Below are 25,661 nucleotides of genomic sequence, written 5' to 3'. Positions count from 1 at the left end.
AAATACACCATAATAAACTGCTTTGTTGCTATAAACGGAGTTTTAATGCACTTTCTACTGTTCTTTTAGGTTATTTCAGTTAATCCGGACTTTGGTTAAACCGGTCAACTTATCACCCCCCCATTAGTCCAGATTAACGAGGTTTTACTGTATTATTATTTCACATGAGACACTTGGTTCGGAACCCTCCGCCCCGAAAAATAGTTCTAGACACGTGCTTTCCAGCAAGCTTAATAAACAATTGAAAAATATATCAAGAAAATGTATTGGGAAATACAATAATTAACTGAAATAAATTTCGAATTAAAAATGTTTAATCGTAATCGAAGTGGTACAGTTACCAGCAATAATAATTGCACACTTATATCCTCAAATACTAGCTTCCGTGCAAAGCGTTACGTGTGTTGGTTGCATAACACTAGACGATGAGTTCTCCAGTAGTAAGTTCTGCCACCGCCGTAGAGTTAGGCAACCCACGTGACGCATTACAATGAAGCGTGTAGATGACCCATTTTTTATTGCGGGTGATTGTACTTTATTATTTCACCTACAGTTGTACAAGACAATGACAAAAAAGAAAGTTGTACACCGGAAACTTTACCAAATATCTGCCAATTCCGGATCCAGAGTTCTAAAACCATCATTTCGATAATTGTTGCTTCCAATTCTGTTGGATCTGCGATTCGTGTCATTTTGAATCGACTCATTTCTTCCATGAGATCCATTTTCTATTTCTTCGACTCTAAGAATTTCGGTGACGCCGTGTTTGCCTCGGAACAGTCCTATGTATTTGTATCTGCAGGAAAAGAAAGAGGCCTCGTTGTTTACGCGTCTCTTCCAGTATACAGGGTAAGTCAAAATGATGGACCCGATTACAGAAATCTATTCTGTGAAATCTAATAAACATATGTTATTGTGAGACATGCGCTTGAAAAGGTTAACTTTCAAAGTTTAGTTTCTAAGCAGTGTTTCCACTTTCTACCGCTAGGAGTCAGCAGCGAGCAGAAAAATGGCGTTGACTGGAGAACGGAGATCTATCTGTGTGCTTGATTATCATGTGAACAAGTCTGTGATTAGTGTGCAATGGCATTTCCGTACCAAATATCGGAGAGAACCACCTACGGGGAAGGCCATTCGTAAGTGGAATGAACATTTCAGAGATTCGGGCTGCATCTGTAGACGAAAATCGACTGGCCGTCCGTCGACTGGGGAAGAGACAGTGCGCACATGTTTCGTGCAGAGTCCACCTAACGAGCAGCGAGAGAACTTCAACTTCCACAGAAAACTGTCTGGCGGGTTCTGCGGAAAGGTTTACAAATGAAACCCTACCGTTTGCAACTAGTTCAAGCCTTAAAAGACACTGATTATGCTTTGCGCGCGTCCTTCTGTGCTGATTTCCTCGCATTAATGGAAACTGATGGATTCTCTGAGAGGTTAATTTACAGTGATGAAGCAACTTTTCACCTTTCAGGGAAAGTGAATAGACACAACGTAAGGATTTGGGGAGCTGCTAACCCCCATGAATTTGTGGAACACGAACGCGATTCTCCCAAAGTGAATGCCTTTTGTGCCATTTCCCATGAAAAGATTTATGGGCCCTTTTTCTTCCATGAAAGTACTGTGACAGGACTTGTTTTCCTTGATATGCTGCAACTATGGCTCCTTCCACAGCTTGCAGAGGATAGCGCAGATTTCATTCTCCAATTGGATGGTGCCCCTGCGCATTACCATGGTAGCGTTCGGGACCATCTCAATGGGGCATTGGAACAACGTTGGACAGGCCGTGCATCTCTGGAAGATCGACCTCTCCTTCATTGGCCACCTCATTCCCCCGACTTGACCCCATGTGATTTTTTCATGTGGGTTTTGTCAAGGATCATGTTTACGTACCACCACTTCCGACAACATTGGATGACCTGCGTGCCCGCATCACAGCAGCCATTGCTGATATTGACCGCAACATGCTACACAAGCTTTGGCAGGAGATAGACTATCGGCTTGATGTGTGCCGTGTTACGCGAGGTGCTCACATAGAACACTTGTGATTTGTTTGAAAAAAACTTTGACAGTTTACCTTTCTTAGCACATGTCTCACAATAACATTTGTTTATTATATTTCACGGAATAAATGTCTGAAATCGGGTCCATCATTTTGACTTACCCTGTATAATACGGAAATGGAGAATGGGAGCTTTCCATGTGAAGTGCTCCTGAACCCAGAGGCGTCTCCTGAACGCTTGCGGTGCATGTTGCGCATGCGTCAATCGTGGGAAAAAGGACAGCTTGCTCTGCGACGACATTAATAAGCATTTCTACATTCTAATTTCTTCATATAGGATTAGTATTTATTTTACACGAGAGCGCTCAACTAAGCTTATATTACATTTCTTGGATCTGAAGTGAAAGGAAATAATAATTATTTTCCCACAATTGACGCATGCGTCACTTCAGATCCAAGAAATTTAAATAATATAAGCTTAGTTGAGCGCTCTCGTGTAAAATAAATACTTTTCCTATATGAAGAAATTAGAATGTAGAAATGCTCATTAATGTCGTCGCAGAGCAAGCTGTCCTTTTTCCCACGATTGACGCATGCGCAGGAGACGCCACTGCCTGAACCTCATTCCTTAAAGTCAATTGCACTGCCGTAACTTTATCCTATCTTGCGAGTGAATAATCTAAAATTGTCACTTGCATAAAAAAATCAAGTTTTATACATAATTAAATAAGAAGGTACAAGGTATTTACATATTGTTCGTTTATTTTAACGTTTTTGATTTGCCTGTATTTTGCATTGTGTCCCACCCGTGACAACAAAAAAACAACCAAGAATTCCGGTCCAGGAGAGAAAACCAACGAGCTAAATGGGTTCTGTACCTTAAAGAACATTTTTATCTGTTAAGTATTTCAATTCGGTCCAGGAACCTTTTTTACCGTACAATTTAAATACGGTCCAGGAACCTTTTTGTAATGAAACATTAAGCAACTTGGACCGAATTTAAATTGTGCGACAAAATAAGTTCCGGTCCTGCACCGGAACCCAATAGAACCCATTAGAATTTATGAGTTCCTGAACCCTTATCAACCCTGCAAAAAGCAATTAATTTCTCCTTTAACTGTTAAATTTCCCCTTCGACTCCACTAGAATATTGAAAGGTCAATTACCTTCTCTCTTTATCTTAACTAATTTATTTTTCATCATTTGGAAATTCACAAAAAATAAAATAAATTTCATATTAAGTGAAGAGGCAGTGTTTCGCCTGTCCCACCCATGACACAAAATTGTTCACTTATAGCTACAATTGATTGACTGACTTGCTTTATTTTACTTCGCTTTTTGTGCCACTTTTGGCTAATTTGTGAAGATGGGGATGATTGATGACATGATGAAATTGATGAATGAACACAGTCACAAACATCCATGGCCGGAATTCGAACCCGGGACCCCTGGCGTTGTAGCACGATGTGCACTTATAGCTACAATTCTGGGAAAGTATTTTAGGAGTTATGTTAAATCAACAGTGTTAAGTTTCATGTACTTCATGTACCCGTAGTGGTAATGTCCCCTGGAGCGGAATTGAATTTATTTAAAATTCCTATACCTTTATCAACCCTGATTCCAACGATTTCCTCAAGCAAGATAAAACGTGAACAGTTGCAGACATGGGGTCAGGTCGATCCAGACTTTGCTGAAACGATGGATTCATTTTAGTTTCCGCCGATCGATCTTTATTCAAAACTGAAACATACCTGAGTTTATTATCAACAACTCTGAAATCTTCGTTGGCAAGTTCAGTGACGGAGGGAAACCAGAGAAAGTGGCCATCGACTTTGCTTCTGTACCACACAGCTATGCGACCTTCAATAAACACATCGACTTCGAAAGGCACTTCTATCTGCCTCTCTACCACGGTGTACGTCACCTGGAAAAAGCATGAATTTTGCAACTTTGAAAACTGAATTCTACGCTTGCATATAAATGTATTTCGTTCACTGTGCTTCCACCTTGTGGCTATTCCTTCAACTAAGTCAACCTTTCTCCTGTTCAAGTCATCCTTCGTCTTACTGTTGCATTATTGTTTTATATCTTAGATACTTCATAGAAATTCATACCAAATGTACCTACTATGAGATTTCTATCTCCTTACGTTAATCGCGACGATGAGGATAATTGAGAAAGAAATATCAACCTTTTCTCTTGATTCAAATCAAGAGTCCCTAACTTTCCAGCGTGTTCTGGTAAAAATATTAGAGGCATGGGCCAGAACATTCTTCTACGATGTATGGGCATACATACTTGCAAAATATGTTTTCTTTGATATTTGTTGCTTTTTGGTCAATATATTAAAATAATCAAGACATTTGCAATATTTTACATATACATGTAAACACTATGCTTCGTTTGGAGATCTTAGACCAGATTCAGACGAAAGCAATTTCCTTGACATTTCTCTTAACATTTCTATTGAATTCTACCGTGTAAAGTGAAGAAATTTTACAGCATTATGATACCATGGCATATTTCACAGATAGAATCGGCTCTAATTTACTTGCCATCTCGTGTAGCATAACCAATCAGAAGCGAGCTCCACGTCACAAGTGCAGATGTAATGTCGGCCGAGTGAAATGTAAATAATGTACCACTTCACATTTTTATTTAACCGAAAGCTAAATGGCGTTGCTTAAATACATAATTTACAGCACATACAGTACATGTGTCGAATACATTAGTATTTAAATTGTGAACGCCGAGCAATGGCTCATTGACAGAAATATCTCAATACAGGTGAGATTGATGTTTACTTAATATGTAGAGTTTGTTTACACGATATATCATCAATTAAATAACCATTTCCTCTTTTGAATTACATCCCTTCATCTTTAAATTTATTAGTTATTAAATTAAAACCGCGTAACTCAGTATGCCTTTCGTGCTGTATATATTATCTAACATTCTCTGCACGCTTCGGATCGCTATAACCAGAATGTTTTTACGTAGCACTTACGTTAGCAAAAATGTTAATAAAGGAAATACTTCCGTCTAAAGTTGGCCTTAGTCATATTTCTTGTTACCACACACGTGCACACATAAATGTAAATACACATCACGTAAGCTAGGCGAAAGTATTTTTTTTATCATAACATTGGTCATATCTTTATGTTTAAATGATAAAATAATTACCGATTGTTAATTTGTTTGTGAAAAATCGATACATTCACTACAACATTCTATATAGTTTAATATCAAAGTTGAATTATTTGAATATAGAATTGAACTCCGTGGAACGTACACATTTTCTTTAAACCAACATCTTTTAACGTAAGATTCTAAAGAATACCTTTAAAGTTCTATACGCAGGAATCAAGACTTCATTTTTGATGGAATATGTCTCCGTTTTGGTTATGGCTGTTTCATTGGTTTCTTGAACTTCTTTTTCCCTGGAGAATGACACAGACGCATCAAAATATTCTGGGGCGGATATCCCAAAGCTTAAGGAGAAACCAATGTTCAGGCCTCGCTCTGTAGTCCATTCGTAATCGTTTGAAGTCTCCTTCTGTTTAGAAGATACGTGAAATTAAAAACGGACTGTAATGAAAAAGTATATGGCTGTGAACGAGAAATATATTGTCTTCCTTTTATAACTGAGAAGGCTACATGAAAGGCTTAAATTATCCAAGGTTAATCCACATTAATTTTTTAACTATCGCCATTTTATTGTCGAGTATATTTTCTCCTATATATTCTCATTTTTTGTCAAGACACAGTGGTTTGGATCCCACTTTAATCTGTAGCAGTGGCGGCTGCTTCATACGTGCTACCGTGCTATAGCACTTTAATCGATTTGCTAAAATGAAAAGAAAGAAAGGGACATGTTGTGAGATGGAAAACACATATATTAACAAGATTAACTGAATTTATTAAGAAACTCACAATACAACATAACACTTTACATTACAGCGAAACTACGATCTCCATTCCAGGTTCTTGTTTGCACAGACTCTTGTCTAGCAAAAGTAGCTTGCTTCTTCTTCTTCTAGGAGGCAGCACTACATTCCTCCCATACTGTTGCTAGACAAGAGTCTGTGCAAACAGAATCTGGAATAGGGGAACGTAGTTTCGTTATAATGTAAAATGTTACGTTGTTTTGTGAGTTCCATAATAAATTCAGTTAATCTTGTTTATATATGTGTTTTCCGTCGCACAACAGGACACATTTCATAGATTTAAGAAGTTCAATAACACACTGAAGTGAAATGAAACTTCTCATGTTAAAAGGCTCAAAAATTTGCAGCGCGGTAAATTTCCGCACGCTGGTAGAACGTATACCGGGCTATTGGCTTCATAGCACAGTTTCGCCACCTCGCGGCGCGCCTGAATACAACCCCGTCATGCCCCTCGGTACGGTGGAAGTATACCCTGTCCCAGCTATCTGTGGAGCAAGGTAGCGCATAGCGTCAAAGAAGCGAAGGAAATCGAGTGGCCAAACGAAGCAGTACACGCTGCTGGGAAGGCTGGTAACTGTAGTCGCTTTCCCCCACTCCACGCAATTCCGTTCCTCTTACGTGTTCATTGGTGGGGGCCGTCTCGCGTCACTACTTGCGCAGAGACTTGTTTTCGCTTGCCTGCTCTACAGTTAGCTGGGACATAGTTTAGGGTCTCAGCTCCAGAAAACCGTCTGCTAGCGTGCTATACAGATCAACAGCACAGTTAAGTGTTGTCATCTCAGTATAAGAAAAAAGTATGGGGATTACTTTACAGATTCAGACACGATTTTTTTTTCGCGCGGTTCATTTTCAGACGCGTGGCATGTGAAGCAGTCATTGTGAAGGATCAGTTGTGTTTTATTGTTCCAAGTAGTGGCGTTTGGGCGGGGAGTTCATGGGGCTACATCCCATCTCGAAATGTTGCGTTTCAGATGAAAGCAGTAAAGAACTCGGCTCGGAGAAAGAAAAAAAACAGTCTCAAATGCAAACACCCCTTAAAATGATCTCAGATTACCATTTTTGTCGTTGAACAGCTTTTAAAATGAGTGTTTAAAAGTAAGTAATTACAAAATATTTTATAGTTTATTTCACCCCTACCTAGAAAGCAGCTATTGTGAAACGGACTTGTGAGTGTGTGTCTGGGAGCGGGCGGGGGGGGGGGGGGAGTGATTGTAAATGCAAGAAACAACATCTACCTGTAGCACGCATCTTTGAAAAGTCACGAGCTGCCGCTGATCTGTAGGTCCAGTCCCGATTAGCCTTGCTGTGCATAAAGTGGACTTAAAACAACAACTCAAACAACTCATTCTTTGTCAAATAGTTACAGTTAATGTTATAGAGGGCAGTGTGTCCTTTCAATCATTTCATTAACAGAAACTAAACATTTCAAATATGAACTGAATGGAACTTAAAAGTTTTTCCTTTGAGAGAGAATGCCATTGGTATATACCCTTAATACCATTGCAAGGTTCTTAAACAACAAAATGGGGTACATTAAAGTCATAATACTAACACTATACTTTTTCCCAGCAATCTATGGAGCAAGTAAACTAAAACAGTCGTCTAATAATAATTCGAGAGGCTCGATCAATGAACGCGTTAAAGAGCAAGTGAGTGCATGGAAGGGAAAACGCGGGTTCAATTACCAGCTGTTTGCAGCAGCGCGTACTGCCGACCACTCGCTTTCTCCCCTTCTCCACCGTTGTGCGTGACGTTGCTCCAAAGATTCCTGGGACAGTCGGGGGAATCTCCATCTCAAATAGGCCCAGTTATTCCTGACAACAAACGAACATTTTCAACCTTCTACAAACGATGATATTAATAAGGGTACAACATACAGTCTGTGTACTTCTACCATTTCATCCAATGCAAAAAAAGTAAGTGATATGCTTACAGTGCATTTGAACTCCTGAGTTATGTTTTCGGAGGCTCTGTTTGTGAAAGTTCGTGACTGGGTAAACGCAGGCACCATCGCATCCTTGGTTGCTTCGAGCCATCGGAAATTCTGAGTGTAGCAATCAATTTTGTACCTACAGCAGAGAAAACATTATATTCACTTATTTATTAACTACAGTTATTAAACAAAGTGTAGACTGAAAACAAAAGGAAAAAAGCAGCGACGTAATATAAGTTGTTCGTATCAGTCAGGGTGCGAAATCATTGAAGACTGTTGGGGGTAAGAAAATCTTAATCTACACCCCCATATATATACACACACACACATATATACATCATAGGCGTCGCTAGAACTTTATATTTGGGTGTGCACAAAGAAAAAATATGAGGTCTTGTACCTTTATAATAGCATATTTTGCAACACAATCACTTGGCTCTTTAACTGCACTGATGTTTTAAAGGAATATAAATTCACTAAATGACAGTGTTGAAAATTTCTGAATATATGTAGTAGAAAAAAATCATATTGCATAGAAATTACACACACACACAAAACGTTCATAAATGTTACAAACAAATACATCAAAATACACGTCATCTATAACAAGAGACGTCTGTCAAAATGTACAATGTTCTTAAACTCATCAATAACTTCATTTACATCAATAGACGAAGCTTTTTCCTGTTCCACAAATAGCAAGAGCAGGGCTTCCAATCTATCCTGCTTCCGAGTTGCTCTTAATTTAGTTTTAACTTGTGTAAGCTTGGAGAAAGCTCTCTCACACACGTGCAGCTTGAGACAGGTATAGAAGAAAGGCGCTGAGGTACAGAGTAGAATGCAGTAAATATCTTTTCTCCAATGACATAAAAAAATCGAAAATCTATAGACACTCGTTTCATCAGCGATAATGCACACCTTTGTACCAAGTTATGACATTTTCAACTTCTTACAAACTGCCGCTTATTTTCTCTCTTATTGAAATATCTGTCTTTAATTCTCTTTGATAAAGCAGCCCATTAGGGTGTGCCTAGGCACCCCGTAGCTACGCCTATGATATACATAATACATACTAAATTATTATGATATGGATATTCATAATGTTATTAAATATAAAAGTCAATTAATTACTAAAATATTTAAAAAAACATTATTATTAAATACACGAAGTAATTAATTAGTTAATTTTATATTTATCAGATATGTGTAAAGTAGCAAATTAATTCCTTTACTAACAGGTTAAAGATGTCAATAAATTACGAAATAGTCTTGTCATGTACAAGCTTTTGTTTAGTTTTGTATTAATACAAAACTATTATAATTTATAATTATGTTTGACTTCCATCCTTCTTCTATTGCACGCATATTGTTATTGGTGTAGACAGAGTAATAATCTCTTGAAAAAGGGAGAAAGCATTCTGCACTAAATGCTTATATTTTGTTGTTACAAGAAAAACTATCCCCACCCCGGAAAATTTTTGGTGGGGGGATTTTTTAGATCAACATTGTTGGGAGGGGGAAATCCCCCCTGTCCTCTCCAGGATTTCACACCCTGGTATCAGTGGCGAGTCGTGGCTTTTTTGGGGTGTAGGAAGAAGTTATGGTAAACCGAGGAAGGTTTGAAAAATGCGTCCAATTAATGTCACACGTATCGCTTGTACTATCCATTGCATTTAGAATGTTAGCTTCAGACCCATGCCCAAGGTAGGACAAGGGGTCTTTGTCCCCTTGAACTATGAAATATTTTAATGTGAACATATAAAACCTACGAAAATAGCATTGACGATATTTTAGATTTTGCAAGAATTTCTATTTTGTCCCCTCCCTGTCGTTGAGTGAATTGAGGATAATGAAAAGTGCTCTTTGAACTCTGAAATTATTCTATAAATGCTTCTAAATTATGCTAGGATTTATTATTAATTACTTTTTCGGATAACTGTAGTTTTAAGTTCAATTATACATCTGCTTTGGGAGTTTGAACTTGTAATACTTATTATTCACTACAGTTATGTAATATTGTTAATTTTCCCACAAAATTGTGTACAATGGCTCAACAAACGAAATGGGTTCAGCCTAGAACTTGAAACGGTTTGAGGGAACTGTTTGTTTACCCCCAACCTTCCACCAATTTCCTTTCATACAATTTCCTCACGTATACAAAGTCGGGTAGGATAAAGAAAAGATAGAAGATGGATCGTGACATGGTTGCAAAACGCTTGTCGCTGTGTAGGAACTTTGCTGGGTCTTTAAAAAACGCAACCTCCTCCCCTACCCCTTCCACTCCTCACCCATCTGTTTGTAGTGCTACCAGCGAGGTTCCTCAGGTGAAGCAGCAAAGCCTGTGTATCCATCGTCTTTGAGCTGCGGCTGGAGCGAGCCACAGCAGTCAACTCTTGACAGTAGCTAACTTAGTCAATTGTACGTACAGTGCATTCATAATTTTATAACGCGCATTATTATGAAACTCCTAAAAAGTAGAGAAGTAGTGGGTTTTGTGGTACGGACAGTGCGAGAAAGGAAGAGCATCCCCTCAAGCAGCTTTGCTACACTTAAAACTTGCTTAACATGAGCATATGAGTTTTTTGAGCAAGTGTGGAATCTTGTCTAATTCAAGATTTTTGTAAAAATGCCCTCGGGAATTTTTCAGAAACGAAGAGCTCTCTTAGATTGATTTGTTTATACTTAAAACTTGCATCATCCAGATTTTTGTACATAAGCTTGTCAATTTTTGGCTACACCAAAAATTAAGCTTGTAATATGTTTTTCTGTCAAAATCCCAGGAATCTTGAATTGATATCTATTGGGTTCTGAGACCGAGTGGAGTGTGGTGCATTGCCTTGTAATCAAAAGGCTCGGGTTTGAGTCCTCATAAAATCTGATGGCAAAATGTTAATATTGTTGTTTTGTAAACAAAGGGGCTTTGGGTTCGAGTCCTGAGAGATGTGGCATTCCATACGTGAGATTTTGCTCTGTTGATAGCTCCCAGATCTTAAATTTGGTAAAAAATGTTATATAACAGAGCAAAATTATTCTCTATTAAGAATCACCAGAGTTTTGTTATCTGGGAGCTCAACAATACGGGGGCAAAACTGCATAATCAATACAATAGAATGGAGGTCAAGTAAACATTGCATGTTCTTTCCAATCTTTTGATCAGTCCCCATGTTTCGGCCAACAATTAATTATGCATGGCCGGGGGTTGTATGCCAACAGATATAATCTATACTGCGTCTTTTCAGAGAGTTATTTATTATTAAAGAGTAATTGCCTTCATTCTGTTTGCCTGAGTGATTATATCTATTAATATTACCTCTATTGTGTCTTTTCCGAGGGGAAATTACATGTTATTTGTCATGGAACTCAAAGAGAAATTCTTATCTATACTATATACTCTTTCAGGGACCATCCATCATATTGAGGAAAATACTAATATTGTCTTCTGGATATTGTCATTGCAAACTGAATTGCATTTAGGTTTGATCTTGTCGCAACAGAATAATTCCAATGGCAAATGTGCTGTGTTAGTAGGTAAAAGCTTTTCTGCTCGTAAGCTATAAAATGGGTAGGTAATATATTTTCTGACGGTAAAGTATTGTTTTATATCCAAAGGGTTTCTGTGTTTAAATCGTGTTTCTAGTTTGAGTTGCTGTTTTAAGTCCATTTTATGTACAGTAAGGCTAATCGGGACTGGCCCTACAGTTTTAAAGTGGGATCCAAACTACTTGTGCCTCCACCGGGTATCGAACCCGGGACCTCTTGATTACAAGGCAATGATGCTACCACTGCGCCATGGGGGAAGCCCTGAATCGTGCTTCTAGAACTGCTCTGTGACTCTCTCATTTCTCACATCATAAATATATGATTTTTCACCTATGAGAATGACACTGCATATGGTGTCATCTGGTAAAGTCTCGTGGAATTCACAGATAATTTTAATGTTTGTTCTATCATTCAGTACAACTTGTTTTCTTTTTGAAGTGTTAATTACAAACATGGGTCTCCGTTCCTTGAATTCATCTGGTGTGTAGTACAGGTCTGTATTCCCGGTAGTGACCCTTTTGAAAGCCGAAAAAGCCTCATATAATTTAAGAAAATCATTCTTGGACATGTCTAAATTATAATTTTCCCTAGGGAATACCTCATTTCTGCCATTTTTAAGATATATGTTCTTGATGTTGCAGTTATCAAATCTACTTGAATTTTTTTCCTGATTGTTGTGTCTCCCAGTCTGAAACAGTACCACCACAAAATCGGGCATGTCAAATTGTATGCTGGAGAATGAATTTGTTGCATCAAATTCATAATAAGTACCAGAGGCAGGCTTCTGTACGCATTGATATGTGTAAAATTGAAGAGGAACCTGTGGATTTTTTAGGATATCTGCTTTGTATTTAAGAGCGTAACTGGCCTCATATTCAACAACGGGGATTCTTAGCTCCATAGTCTGAATAATGCACTTGCCCTCATCAGGTAGGGTATTAGGCATAGCTTCCCCCGTAGGGTTTAATGTGCTGTACCTCATCAAAGCATTATTATCATTGGCAGCTCTTCTAAATGTAATTCTTAAACCACCCTTCCACATAATTTCTTTGTAATCCGAGAAGAATCCTGGCAACAGGCGCATCGGGAACAGCACAGTGTGGTTCTTAGATAATATTTTATCACCAGCCTCAAATCCACCTATTTTGTAGTAAGAAGCCTCGGTTTTGGATAATTTTAGAGTGGCCAAAGCCGTGGAGGTAATGCCGGGATAATCTATTCTGTTTATAACAACGCCATGCTTTCTGATCTCAATTTCAGAGAACAGATGCGGCACAAAATTGTCTACAAGTCTTATATTTGAATTTGCCGGGTAATCTGTTCCATCGAGCTTTACAACATCAAATTTGATGTATAGATCTGCTCTGTGGGGGTGTATAAAGCCATCCCCTACATCAAGATCAACCTCAACCTCCGTGTTGGGTTGATTTAAATTTGCAAATGTCCTCCTGTTTGGGGGGAATGATTGTAGCTCATAACTCTCAATATTTTCCATTGTATGTATTTTTATTTAAATGTTAATCTCTACGATTGCAGTTGTTGTGGCTCCAGCAAAATCAACTAATTCTTCTTTTTCATTAGTGACCATCAATTCAATGTAATCTATTCTATTATGGCACACAGGAAAATATAATGTTGGGGATGGATTGTAGATGATTGGCTCCATGAATTCGGAATTAGGTTTGAATGTTGCAATGATGCCAGTTTGTTTGTGAGTGCCTATGCCATTTGATTTGGTGATCATACCCTCGGCCACATTACAGTGAATATTCAGAGTCTCTATGGCTAAGAATTTGGGTATATTCATAGCAGTGTGTTTGATGCCTGGTTCAAGTTTTGTGTTGTTCTCAAATCCTAGCAGTTCTCCTATAGTACCCAGATCCACTGTTTCTGTAGCAGATACAATTTCTACTCTGTGAGTGACAGAATTTTGACTTAACACTACACCTCTGGGTAATTGAGCATTTAGAGTGGACAGATTATATTGCCCTGGAGTGATGACAATTTTTTGATCCCCTACTGCAATTGTATTGTTGTGGTGAGTAATATTGGGGATCAGGTACATGCCGTAAAATGCTCTGAGAGCTATTGTTTTGGGATACACTATATCATCATGCAATTTGAGTTTCAATATTGAATTTTGGCTGGTGAGATGGAATACTCCCATGATGTTTCAGATACCACAAGGCCTTTTGAAAATTTTCAATTGATGGTTTATTTATTTGAGACATATATCTGAGAACGGATAAACACAAATGTCCGCAATTAACATCTTTGAAGTTTTGAACACGGGCATTATTGTAATAAAGATTAGCTGATTTTAAATATTTTATTAAATTTTCAGGTGGAACACCTCCAAATGAATCAAACACAAATGCCTCATTGTTTAAATATTTAAGATAACAGATCCAGTGAGTGCCCTGATTTTTGAACTCATCCAAATTAACAATGCCACACTCTTTGTTGAGTGGTTGTTCTGGTAAAGAATCAGACATGTACACACCTCTAAAATTTTTGATGCCCAATGGCTTGATTAAAGCTTCAATATCTTGGTTTGTAAGCGGCTCTTGTTTTTTTTAAACTTATTCATGGCTCTCTTAACACCTTTGCCTTTTTTCTCCATAGCCAGGTTATGGCGCCTCTGCTCATCTAATTCTGCCCTATTTTTCTTGGCATCTATTACTGTTTTTGCTATGGCAGCCGATCCCCCAGCCAAGCTCCCAACAGCCCCGAGAGCAGCTAAGATGGCAGGGATGGTAAATATGAATCCCCCTACATGTGATTTTTTTCTTGATTGCTGTAATTTTTTTAATTGGGGGGTACTAAGCAACAATTTCATACCATGTCCCTTTGCAATACAAGAGCTTTTTTTCTTGCGCTGCTTTTTGGTCAAAAGGCTGTCAATAGTTTTAAGAGATTTGAGACCTGCATAAGGTATTTGATACATAACACCCTTGGCCTTCATTGTAGGTTTATTATATACCTATTCACAACCCCCACCCCAATTTTTGTTTGGTGCTCATAGCTATGGTGGTTCCCAATGCTGCTATTTTTTCACTCAAAGAAGCATCTTTGCTTACAAATCTACCAAATGCAGCCTCTTCTAATTTCTTGTCTGCAACATGTCTCTTGTCAATATCAGAATGTGTGTTGTATGCTATGTCATGGTCTCTACAAGCAGCATCTAGGGGATTTACACCAGGATCACCTCTGTTTAATCTATGGTCCAATTTTGTACCGGGACCACAATACTGATAGCCTGGAATGTGTAGTTCAAATGGCAGCTTGTTTATAATGTCATTAACCAGCCCCCGACCCTCAGAAATATTCCAAAATTTAGGTGGTAGAGTATTAATAATTTTTATAAGATATCCAATCCCCTTAGGGTCATTCACTATAAAATTAGACAATTTGGTGCTTATCATGTCCATAATTCCAACCTTTTCATTGTAAAAATTGTGGTTGCCAGCATTTTCCTCCCCAGCTATCACCAGCAACCTATCTACAAGTTTCCTGACATCATCAACCCACACAAATTCTTTAGGCAGAGTATTGTATTGTTTGATTCCACTACCTGTCTTAATCTGTGACCATATGGGCTTGATTAAATTATTGTATTTTGCCCCACTGCTAGACTTGACTCTTTTTTGTGTGGGATCATTGTTCTGGTATAGAGCATCTGATTTTATTAATATTTCTTTGTAATGTTCATAATCCTGATCTGTATAGCTGCCAGGCCTCTTCCTAGTCATCAGTTCCCACAATCCAGGTGTGCCGGGGTACTTAACAAAAGCACCTTTTTCTCCGAGACGAGATTCTGAATAAACAATTATATCATCCCCCATAAAAGTTACTCTGAAATTACCGATTCTATGTATGATGCTGCCATCAAGCTCTGTGTCAGCATATAAGCCAAACACCTCATCTTTGTTGTCTTTAGGTGTGCTTAAATATTTTTGAGCAAGAAGACCCAATTCAATAGGATCCTGAGTAGCCTCAATTCTTCGAGGTGCAACAGGACTAGGTGTATGAATGCTGGAAAGTGGGGTGAATGGATAATCTAATATGTTCCTTGCAGCTACAGGTACAAGCTCTGTGATCAAATCTTGATTTTGCTCTGTAACAGTTTTGATATTCTTACCTAAATTATTAATAGCATCAATTACAGGCTGTTCTGTTTGTTTGTGTTTTTCATAAATTCCACGGTTCTCTGATTTCCATCCCTTAAATCTTTTTACAAGATAATCTCTTAACTTAAGATCATCAATGATTGGTCGTTTCATGGTTGTTTATATACGTCTCAACGTCTAGAAAATCGTTGATTTTATTTCTGTATTTGCCAGTATTAGGTGTTCTTGTCATATCAATAGTGACAAACCCATAACTGTCCTGGTTCCAGCACCTACTGCAAAACTTGGAAAAGTCATTGTAGCTCAAGTCCCCACCTACATATTCATCATGTATGTGTTTGAGGTTGGTATGATCTTGATGAAACACACATATAAAATTGCTGTTGTCTCGGATCAGCTGCTTCGGTATTTTAGAAAAAGTCTGTGCCAGGTAGAAGCAATCAATGTTTTTGTGTCGGCCCTGTGTAAAGAAATTTCTAACCTTGTTTTGATTATCCAGTATAATGTCATCAAACACAACAACAGAATTATCGAGACATTCATGAAGTGGCTTAACATCTGGTTCAAAAGTGGCAATATCCAATCCATCATATAGCTTCATCAGCTGCTGATATTTTAATTGTTCCAAGCTCTTAGAGAAGACATACAAGTGCCTGTTTTTCCAGTCTAACCAGTTGGGGGCCAATAAAAAATTATCAACCATTAGTGTAGTTTTACCACAAGCAGATGGCCCGACAATAAGACATCTAATATTTTCGGGCAGCAAGTTGCCATTTCTCTTAATCTGCTGTTCAGGTTCTGGCAGCCTCTTTATAACATCCCAGGTGCTCATATTATCACTTTGTCTGCATCGATCCAGCTGTTTTCCGGATGACCCAGCCATTTGACAAATAACTTGTTGCCTTTTCTGCGGATGATTTTTTCTATGAGATATGTGTCGGGCTGTTTAGTTTTGCTGAGCTCTTGTTCATAGAACCTGCCTTTGAGAATTTCTCCTCGGTGATCTTTTATTATATATGTGTTAAGAGTCCCAGGTTTAACTTGAACCACTGTAAATAATTCAGTGCTCCAGTTTCTTGTAAAGCCTCTTTTGAATAAGTGCCTATATTTGCTGATTCTTACTTGATCGCCCACCCTGTATTTGGCCCTTCTTGTTGTTGGCTGGTATCTAGGATAATAAACAGTCCTGATCAATTTTTGCTCATCAATTGAAGTTACTTCAGAGGGTTTCATGTTGATTGTGGAATGGACAGAGTTGTTATATTTATGTAGAAGTTCTGGAAGAATATTAAGCCATTTATAATTACCTTGCAGTGTGAATTGTTTATACATAAGATTTTTTAGGGTTCTGTTGAATCTCTCTACAATTGAGGCTTTGAGATCACTGTAACTCGAATAATGTTTTATTGCCTGGCTTTTAATAAATTGTTGAAACACTGAATTATAAAATTCTTTGCCATTATCTGTTTGCAAATAGCGCGGTGATCTTCCTGAATGATTGATGATTGTCCTGAGGGCTTCTGTAACACATGTTCCAGTCTTGGATTTGAGTGGCACAGCCCAGGCAAATTTTGAAAATGTGTCTATCACAGTGAGTAGATACTTGTAGCCCTTGTTGATTTTGTCCAAGTTTTTCAACTGTCCACTTGACAACTCAATCAAGTCGCTCTGCCATAAATCATCTATGCCCTTTGTGACTACTGGCAGTCTCTTAAAGTTATGTCTGGCTTGTCTGTGTAATTCATCAACAATAATTTGTCTAGACATAATATGTAAACAAGAATATTGCAACTATAGGGTGTTCAGCAGCTGATACTGCAGGATTTTCTAAATATAATTTGTCCCCTATTTGTATTTTAAATTCCAAAGAGCCATCATCTTCAGTATAGGCTGTTTCTAATGTATTGGGGTCTGTAAAATCCTCTAACTCTACACTGGTGATTTTTGGTTTGTTATCAGCATTTGTTATTGATAAGGTAGGGTAGTGATGTGCCTGTGGCTGATGCCAATATTTGATCTTGATTGGTCTCAATGTGCCTCCAACAAAAAACTGGTAATAAAATTGTGCAGGGGACAGCATATATATTTTGCCGCCTGGTGTAAATGGCGAATCATATTCTTTGTTGGGGATGCTGTACAATTCAAGAATTACTGTATGTTTTGGATTCTCGATTATGCCTGTTATTTCCTTTTCTGCTGTAAGCAATCTGCTTGTTACAGATTCAAGGTGCTCATTGATGGTCCTAACAACATCATCATGGCCTGGCTTGATCTTTATGTCCACAATAAGTTTCTTGTATTGTTGCACAATCTCTTGTAGCTGGGTGGCAAAAACAGACAGAGCATTTGCTTGATTGGATTCCATGGTCCCTAGCTGTTGCTTGATATTAGCTACAATTTGTTGCAAATTTTCAACAACTGCCAATTTTGAATTTTGAGCAGTAAGATCATGGACCTGTCTTCTGATATCCTCAAACAGGGCATGCAATTTATTAATATGTTGATTGGTTGGAAGAGTGGCCACTGTCTGAGTGAGATGTTTGATCTCTGTCTGGATATTCTTGATATCTTCTGATTTCAATATCCTATTCACTGCTCTCTTAATATTTTTAAGTTCCTGTGATGTGGGCAGATTTGATACTGTATTTTGCAAAGATTCAAGTGCCAATTTTACATCATTTAATTCAGAAGCATCAACCACACCACGCATAGCATCTTGGAGCAGGGCTATATCTGCCTGAGTAGGTGTTGATTGTTGTAAAATTTCAAGCTTTGTTTGGATATCATCGATCAAGTGATGAAAATGAGATAGTTCAGATTCAGTGTTGAGGTTTTCAAGCTTTGTGATCTGTTGCTGGACACTGACAAGTGTGTCTACAATCCCAGGCAGGCGAGTTTCTTGTACATTTGCCAAATCACTTTGCACTGCTGCTATTGTACCTTCAAGATGGGTTATGGTACTTTGAATTTTTCCAAAATCTTCATATGTTTCAAGTTGCAGCTTAATATTTGCTACACTCCGAGTTATTGCATTCAAAGCATCAGAAGATGGCAAGTTGTTCATAAAATTTTCAAGTGTCTCAATTTTTTCTTTAACCTCGGCTATGGCATTGTGCAGAGGATCCAGATTAGGTATCTGGAGTGACTGAATCTGTTCTTTTAGAGTGGAAATGACTAGATCAAAATCTTCCTGTGATTTTATGCTTTTGACAATTGTTTGGAGCTGTGCCTGGACATTATTTATCTGCTCTTCCAATTGCTGTTTCAATTGCTCAGAGTTGTTAGCCTGGGTCTTAAATTTGGCTTGAAGAGCTGCTACAGCTTCTTCCAAACTTTGAAAATTATCTAATGTGGCCAAATCAGTATATTTCTGAAGCAGCACTTTGAGTTCAGAATCAATTTTAAGAAGAGGGTCCATGCATTGTGATTGTAAATTTGTAATTTCTAATTGAAGACTGGCATTGAGTGTGGTCTGTAAAGCTTGTAAATCACTTCTTAATTTTTTGACTCTGACATCAAGCATCAGAATCTCATCACTGTGATCTTCATGTCTTGTATGGCCAAATATATCATTAGGCATTTTCTTTTAATGGTTATTTATTATTGAATATCTGATTCTTAATTCTATAAAAAAGGGTATAAGCTTGTCATATGATCCAGGGACCTCAATATATAAGCAGTCACCAGCAGAAACAGTATATACAGTGCCAGAAATCATGTTTGAGTGCTTAATTCTATAAATATTTCTCCCTACTGAAATCTTGACATCACCCTCAGGGGTTGTAATAAATTGCAATTGCCCACCTACAGGTAATTGGTAATGATTTAAATTATTGTTAAATATGTACAATATTTTGCCTGTTTCATCATCATTATCTGTAAGTATGCTGTTCAGATGAATAATTAACAAGCCACTCAGTTTAGACATTACAGATTGTAAATCAGGAGAGGGTTGTGGTGTGGGCAGGTCCATAATAGCCTGTTTTTTGAACCCAAATAAGTTCATAGGCATGTTTATTTATTTCAAATCATGCTCTGTAATTGGGCATTGTTTCCCACTTTTCAAATCACAATGCCCCCAAGGTAAAGTATGTGTGCCACATGATAAAATGCATCTCTTATCATCATGTGGGTCCAGAGCCACTTTTGTTACAATATTTGAAGTCAATAAGTGATTCTCACTCTGAATTCTATTTTCTGATGTTCTGATTGAACTCTGTGATTTGATGCAATTTTTGTAATCTTCAAATACAAGCTCTTTTTCCACAGTAACTCTGCCAATGCCCTTGGCCTTTTTGGCAACAGCACCACTACATGTTTTAAAACTGTACATCTTGGCACTTAACCCAGCAAATTCCACAATAACATCACCAAGTGTCTCATCTTTTAACTTGCCAGGCACCTTTTTGTTGTGGTGTTGTTGAATCTTTGTATGTTCACTGGTATCAAAATATTGAAACAATTCAGGCTGTGACATATCTTGATAAACATCTTCTGTTTGAATTTCAAGAATAAAACTATCCGTGTCCATGTACAATAATTTTACACGATCACCATAAAAAGGTTTCAGCACATCATAATACAAGGTTAACATATGTAATTTGGACAATTCCAATATCACAGCCCCTACATAAATAGGTTTATCAAATTTGATCTTTGTTTTCATCATGTTGAAAAGTGCCATGTGCTCATCATAAATTCTTCTATAATTGAAGTTGGGCTTTGCAACCAATTTTTTGCTCCGGCTGGGGTCAGTAATTATTTTAACATCGGTATGTTTCCTGACATTTTCAATTGTTTTGCCATACACTGAATTCACCATCAATTTAAACAATGCCTTATCAAATTCGCTTTTTGCAGATGTTCGAAGCTCCGTGTTTGTATCAATATAAGGTTTCAACCATTCTGAGTGCCTGAACCTCAAAACTTTTCTAACTTTGGTCACTTGAACACCATGCTTCATCAGGAACTGGAGGTTTTTGTAATATATGACATATCCCTGTTTCGGCTCCAGAGTCATCATCAATTTCTTCTGTTTAGAGCCAGGTGGGCACCTAACCTCGGGAATTGGGGGCAGATCAGAAAATTTATTGTGCAAATAATCTGGAATTATCTGATCAAGCTCTAAGAAGAGGCCATATTCACTGTCATCAAAATCCTGAAGATCTTCAATATTGAAATCTTCAACCCACTCAAGCCCTGCATATGGCAGTTTTTGCATCATGGCGTGACCATAGAGGTTGTTTGCATCTACATACAGTATATAATTTGATGGCCGTGCTGGATCATAATCAGGCATATGCTTGTTATTTGCTCTGGCATATCTCTGGGAACATTGCACCATCCCCCCTCTTATACATTCCTCCATAAACAGATACTTTTCTTGATCTTGGATTAGATCCAATTGCTTTTTGGTATTGAAAAACGTTGCAGCCCATGCTAGACCAGGGGCACTGTAAAAATACACTGGGTCCAGTCCATAATTTTGCATAGAAGATTTTCTGAATGTTTGCAATATATCAGTTGAGAGAGTGACATCAAGTTTCAAATAAGCCATGTGATAATCACCAAATGTCTTGCATTTAAAACTGTTCCACATCAATTTGGCATGGTGATAATCTTCATCAGTAATTCCAGATCCTCTGATTTTGCTATAAAATGCTTCTTGTGGTGGCAGAGAACACTCATCAAATTTAGAAAAATCTGTAACATAGTCGTATGGATATACACCCTTCCGCCTAATTAATTTCAGCTCCTGATCTGGAAACGAGGCACGTGTGATTTTCAAGTCATCATCAGATAATTGAGAGGCCAGTGTAGCCAGGCTAGCAGGTAAAAATCTGTAAGAATCAAGAAATCTTATGTGAATAGGAACACCATCAACTTTAATTATCTTGCTAATAGATATATATTTTTCATCATTTTCAGCTAAAATGTTTAAATTCTGCTTCTCAAACCCCTCGTACCTGATCAGATGATGGAAATCATAATTGGATGCTCCATGGCAAAATATGGGGATAAATCTTGGTCTCTTGATCTGAATATTACAGCTATTACACAGGGCCTGTTTATATCGACCATCTGTATGAGAATGGTGTTTCACCTTGATATTTGTATCTGAAAATTCAGAATCACATACCGGGCATTTTTCTGCATTGTTGAAATCTTCAATCTGTTCCTCTGTTAAAGGCAGCATAGGCTTTGATTTTAATAAGATGTTAGATGCTATGTCACGGCACACATTTTCTATTCTATGTGCAAATTCTTTGATGGCATCTTCTCCCATGTATGAATATTCTTTACTAACTACACCATCCTGTATAACCACACAACAAAAGCTGGAAGGTTCATGTAGCTGGTATGGTGTAATTGATGATTCTTCTGGATCTGGGCTACAGAATGCAAGAGATTTGAGATTCGATTCGAAATCACAGACAATATATGCTGGGTGTTCCAACAAGGCTTCATACTTTTTGAATTTGCAATTTTCACTTGGATTGGGCATCACCATATGAACAGGTTTATGGTTGCCACAGTATTTCAGATGCTCAATTAACTTGTTTTTAGCAATTTCTGCATTCTCTTCACAAACACCATTCACCATTTTTCTACCATCAAATACAGTTAAACATCTTCTACACAACTTGAATATTGTATGAGTTTTGTCTAGTTGTGTTCTCACCAAAGCTTCAAGATTATGTATCAGAGTGTAATGATATGTACCATCCTTTTCAATTAAGAGCAGATCAATCGGAATTGCAGATTCATCATCAAGTGTACTGATTCTGAGAGGATCTATCAAGCAATTGCCAGTGGAACAAGTAAATACATTAATAGATAATTGTTTGCCATTGATGTGCTTGGCCCTTTTTTCAAATTTATCAATATTCTGAACTGACATTGGATATTCCAAACCCTCCATTACATCATCAAAATCGTGTTCATGCTGTTTGTAATAAGTTATTCTCTCAGGATTCCTTGAAACTGGATACAAAGCAGCTAATATACACCACAAAAAGCATTTCTGGTCGGTATTTTTTATATTGACCACGGCTCTTTTGTTTTTGATATTAGCAGGCAATGGCACATAAGTGGATCCTTGTAATGGGCTGAATTCAGAAATATTAACATATAACTTGTGTGATGAACCGCATAGGCTCCATCCGGACTCTTTTGCCGCAAATTCAGAGTGTTTGATATTTAATTGATCTATCAAATTGCCTATTATTTTGTCTGAATTTGAATTTGAATATACAGGTACAGTTTCTGTTATGTGGGGCTGTGTAAATTTTGTGCCATTTGGTTTCTTATATTGTACAAACAATTTGAGAGACAGCTTATAAGAGCCATTTTGTGCATTAAGAATTGCCTGCAGATCAGAATTTATACTGTTCAAGAAATTCTCAATGCCACATCTTGGCTCTGATACAAGCCGGTAATCCCTAAGTTGGGCATTAAAACTGCTACGGATAGGTGCATGGCGTAGCTGTTTTGCTGCTCTGGTATTAACAGGTGCTTCGTGCTTTCTTTTCAGACCAGATGTAGATGGTTGAGAGGGCAATGCAGAGCAAGTATCTTTATGTTTATATGTGAAATATTCCATGTTATATTTTCTATTGCATTTGGGGCAAATTTTTGTGGGAGTTCTGCATTTGTCTGGATTACAAATCTTTTGGTGTCTGGCCCAATTAGAGCTAAATATATTTTTATTGCATTGATTACAATATTTTTGATTCGGCATTTTTGTTGTTGTTTATTATATACAATTTCCTGGGTTTCAATTCAAAACTTTATACTGGATAAAAAATATCAGTTGGGTTCAGCACTGTGATTTGTATGTGTGTGTATGTGTGTAGGTGTGTATACACTTAATATTTCTGGCTTTGGTATTTATATAAAATTTCCTGGGATTCAAATGTAAAACCAATAGCCCACAAGTGGAAAATCATTCACACTGACCCGGCGCAAATACCTGCACGAACATGCATATCTTGAATAGCAATAATCTTGTTATGTATAACAGGCTGGGACAAATATAAGCTTGACTCTAAATATGAGTAGATTACAACAAATATCAGATTTTATATTGCTCAATATGAATTTAAACCAGTAAGTATAAGAAGCACTGTATCAACACGTCTGCCCCCCTCAGTCAGTCTCACATAACTGGCTGATGCAATAATCGGGAATTTCTGTAAATACTGAGGAAAAAAATCAATACTACCGTCTCGGGAATTCCACACACTGACACAGAGGAGAAACATGCAAACACGAAGCGATTCTAGAGGTAGGCTCTGCATATTGCATTGTTTTAATATTAAATAAGCAAATTGAATAGTATCCAATTGAACTTAAACCTGAAGTAAATATGTATAGGTGGGTATGGATACAAGTTTATAGACTGGCTGATGCAATTTTTGTAAATATTAACAAATTTGCTTGAGGAGAGTTAATACTTTAAAAATTACAAAACTCTTGGGTTGGGCAGGTGATACACTTAAACAAATGAACATGTTAAACAAGTTTTAAGTATAAACAAATCAATCTAAGAGAGCTCTTCGTTTCTGAAAAATTCCCGAGGGCATTTTTACAAAAATCTTGAATTAGACAAGATTCCACACTTGCTCAAAAAACTCATATGCTCATGTTAAGCAAGTTTTAAGTGTAGCAAAGCTGCTTGAGGGGATGCTCTTCCTTTCTCGCACTGTCCGTACCACAAAACCCACTACTTAGAGAACTGGAAATATGTATAAATGAACTGTAGGAAGTTCCTTAGTTTGTATGGTAAGCAGCCGGCCAATCATGTTCAACCTCGTTAATAATACATTAATTTAATTTAAATGTTATTCAGTGTAATAAAACAGCTAAACGCACGGCCATGAGAATAGGCGGCTGGGCAGAATTGCGCTGGTGCCACATGTGGGAAACGCAAAGCGAGAGCGGCACAGAAGCTGCTGGTTCCTGCGCGCTGTGTGGCAACGTCAACCGGGCTGCGTTGCCTAGTTCGAGCGTCAGACCGACCTCCCTCCGGGCACTTTTGTATCACCCTATACCTTTCATTCTCTTAAAGCTCCGTCTCCGAACACACGGGGTTGAGCTCCGACGTGGCAACAGGGCGAACTTCTGCCACCCGCCTAATTTCATGGACGTGCGTTTAGATTACATTTCTCACTCCATTCAGTTGAAAGTTATTATTTAATATTGCAATTGAATAATAATTATGGTTAGTTTGTTGATTGGGGTGCAATCTAGCGTGCTGTTCGCAATGAGAGCATTTTTGTACTTTTTGCGCGATTTCAGTCCATAGAAATTCATGTAGAGTGGGATGCATAAACATTGCCACGTAAATTGTTCATCATAATTGTTTCTTTGTTTTGTACAACGAGAGCTTCAAGAATTGAACCATAACGCCAAACAAGCTGCTGACAACCTACGCACCGTCATACATAAAAATCCATCCCTTAAAATACGTAAGACAAAAGAGAAAAATAATGAAAACAGTCATGGATAATGCCGAACAATACTTTTGCATCCCACTGTACACGGCTTACTCAGTAATAACACAAGCGTTTCCGTTTAATACAATGATATACGGAACAGCAGAATCTGAATCTAGAAGTGTACAATGGCTTTTGCATAATGCGTCCTTACAAGGATTTACAATTTACTTCGAACTTACTTTCTCCATTCTGGATGACCTATGAACTCCAGCGAGCTTGCGTTAGTTACGATCTTGTCAACTCGGACTCCTGTTTCTTCTTGCCTTCTCTTTGCATACTCGGACAGCAGAGAATCGAAGTTAGCCATATAAGCTCCTTCACGGTCAACTGCAAGTAGAAAAACACGCCAATTCAAATCGCTGGGTACTGTGGTCGAGAGTTCCACAGCAATGAGTTATTGCTGAATTCAGGACAAGATTTATTAAGGATGAACTACAACCTGTAGAAAAGCATTCGGTGATGGTGCATATATGTGTCACGTTGAAGAAAGAAATCCATGTTTGACTCAAGCGCCTTGAACCACAGTTATCGTGGCATTCCGCATATGCAACTCTGATTCTTGCCAAATCTAGATCGTGACGAAATCCGCTAGAGACGCTGGTGTCGGAAGAG

At 37.9% G+C, this 25,661-nt stretch overlaps 1 protein-coding gene across 1 annotated transcript; it reads right to left on the bottom strand.

The window, feature by feature from the left end:
* Positions 1-435: 435 nt before the first annotated feature.
* LOC146003581 (uncharacterized) lies at positions 436-25,359 on the bottom strand. The gene is made up of 5 exons (XM_083141881.1): positions 25,229-25,359; positions 7,880-8,015; positions 5,340-5,555; positions 3,751-3,923; positions 436-796 (listed from the first exon to the last, which is right to left on the bottom strand). Exons 1-5 carry the CDS (start codon positions 25,354-25,356, stop codon positions 598-600), a joined length of 852 nt encoding a protein of 283 aa, XP_082998007.1. The 5' UTR covers positions 25,357-25,359; the 3' UTR covers positions 436-597.
* Between the last annotated feature and the right edge of the window lie 302 nt (positions 25,360-25,661).

Source organism: Lepisma saccharinum, chromosome 20, assembly GCF_977018435.1.
Source record: "Lepisma saccharinum chromosome 20, izLepSacc3.1, whole genome shotgun sequence".
NCBI classification, from domain to species: domain Eukaryota; kingdom Metazoa; phylum Arthropoda; class Insecta; order Zygentoma; family Lepismatidae; genus Lepisma; species Lepisma saccharinum.
The sequence above is the reverse complement of the archived record's forward strand: the minus strand, read 5'-3'. Positions and strand labels throughout refer to the sequence as shown.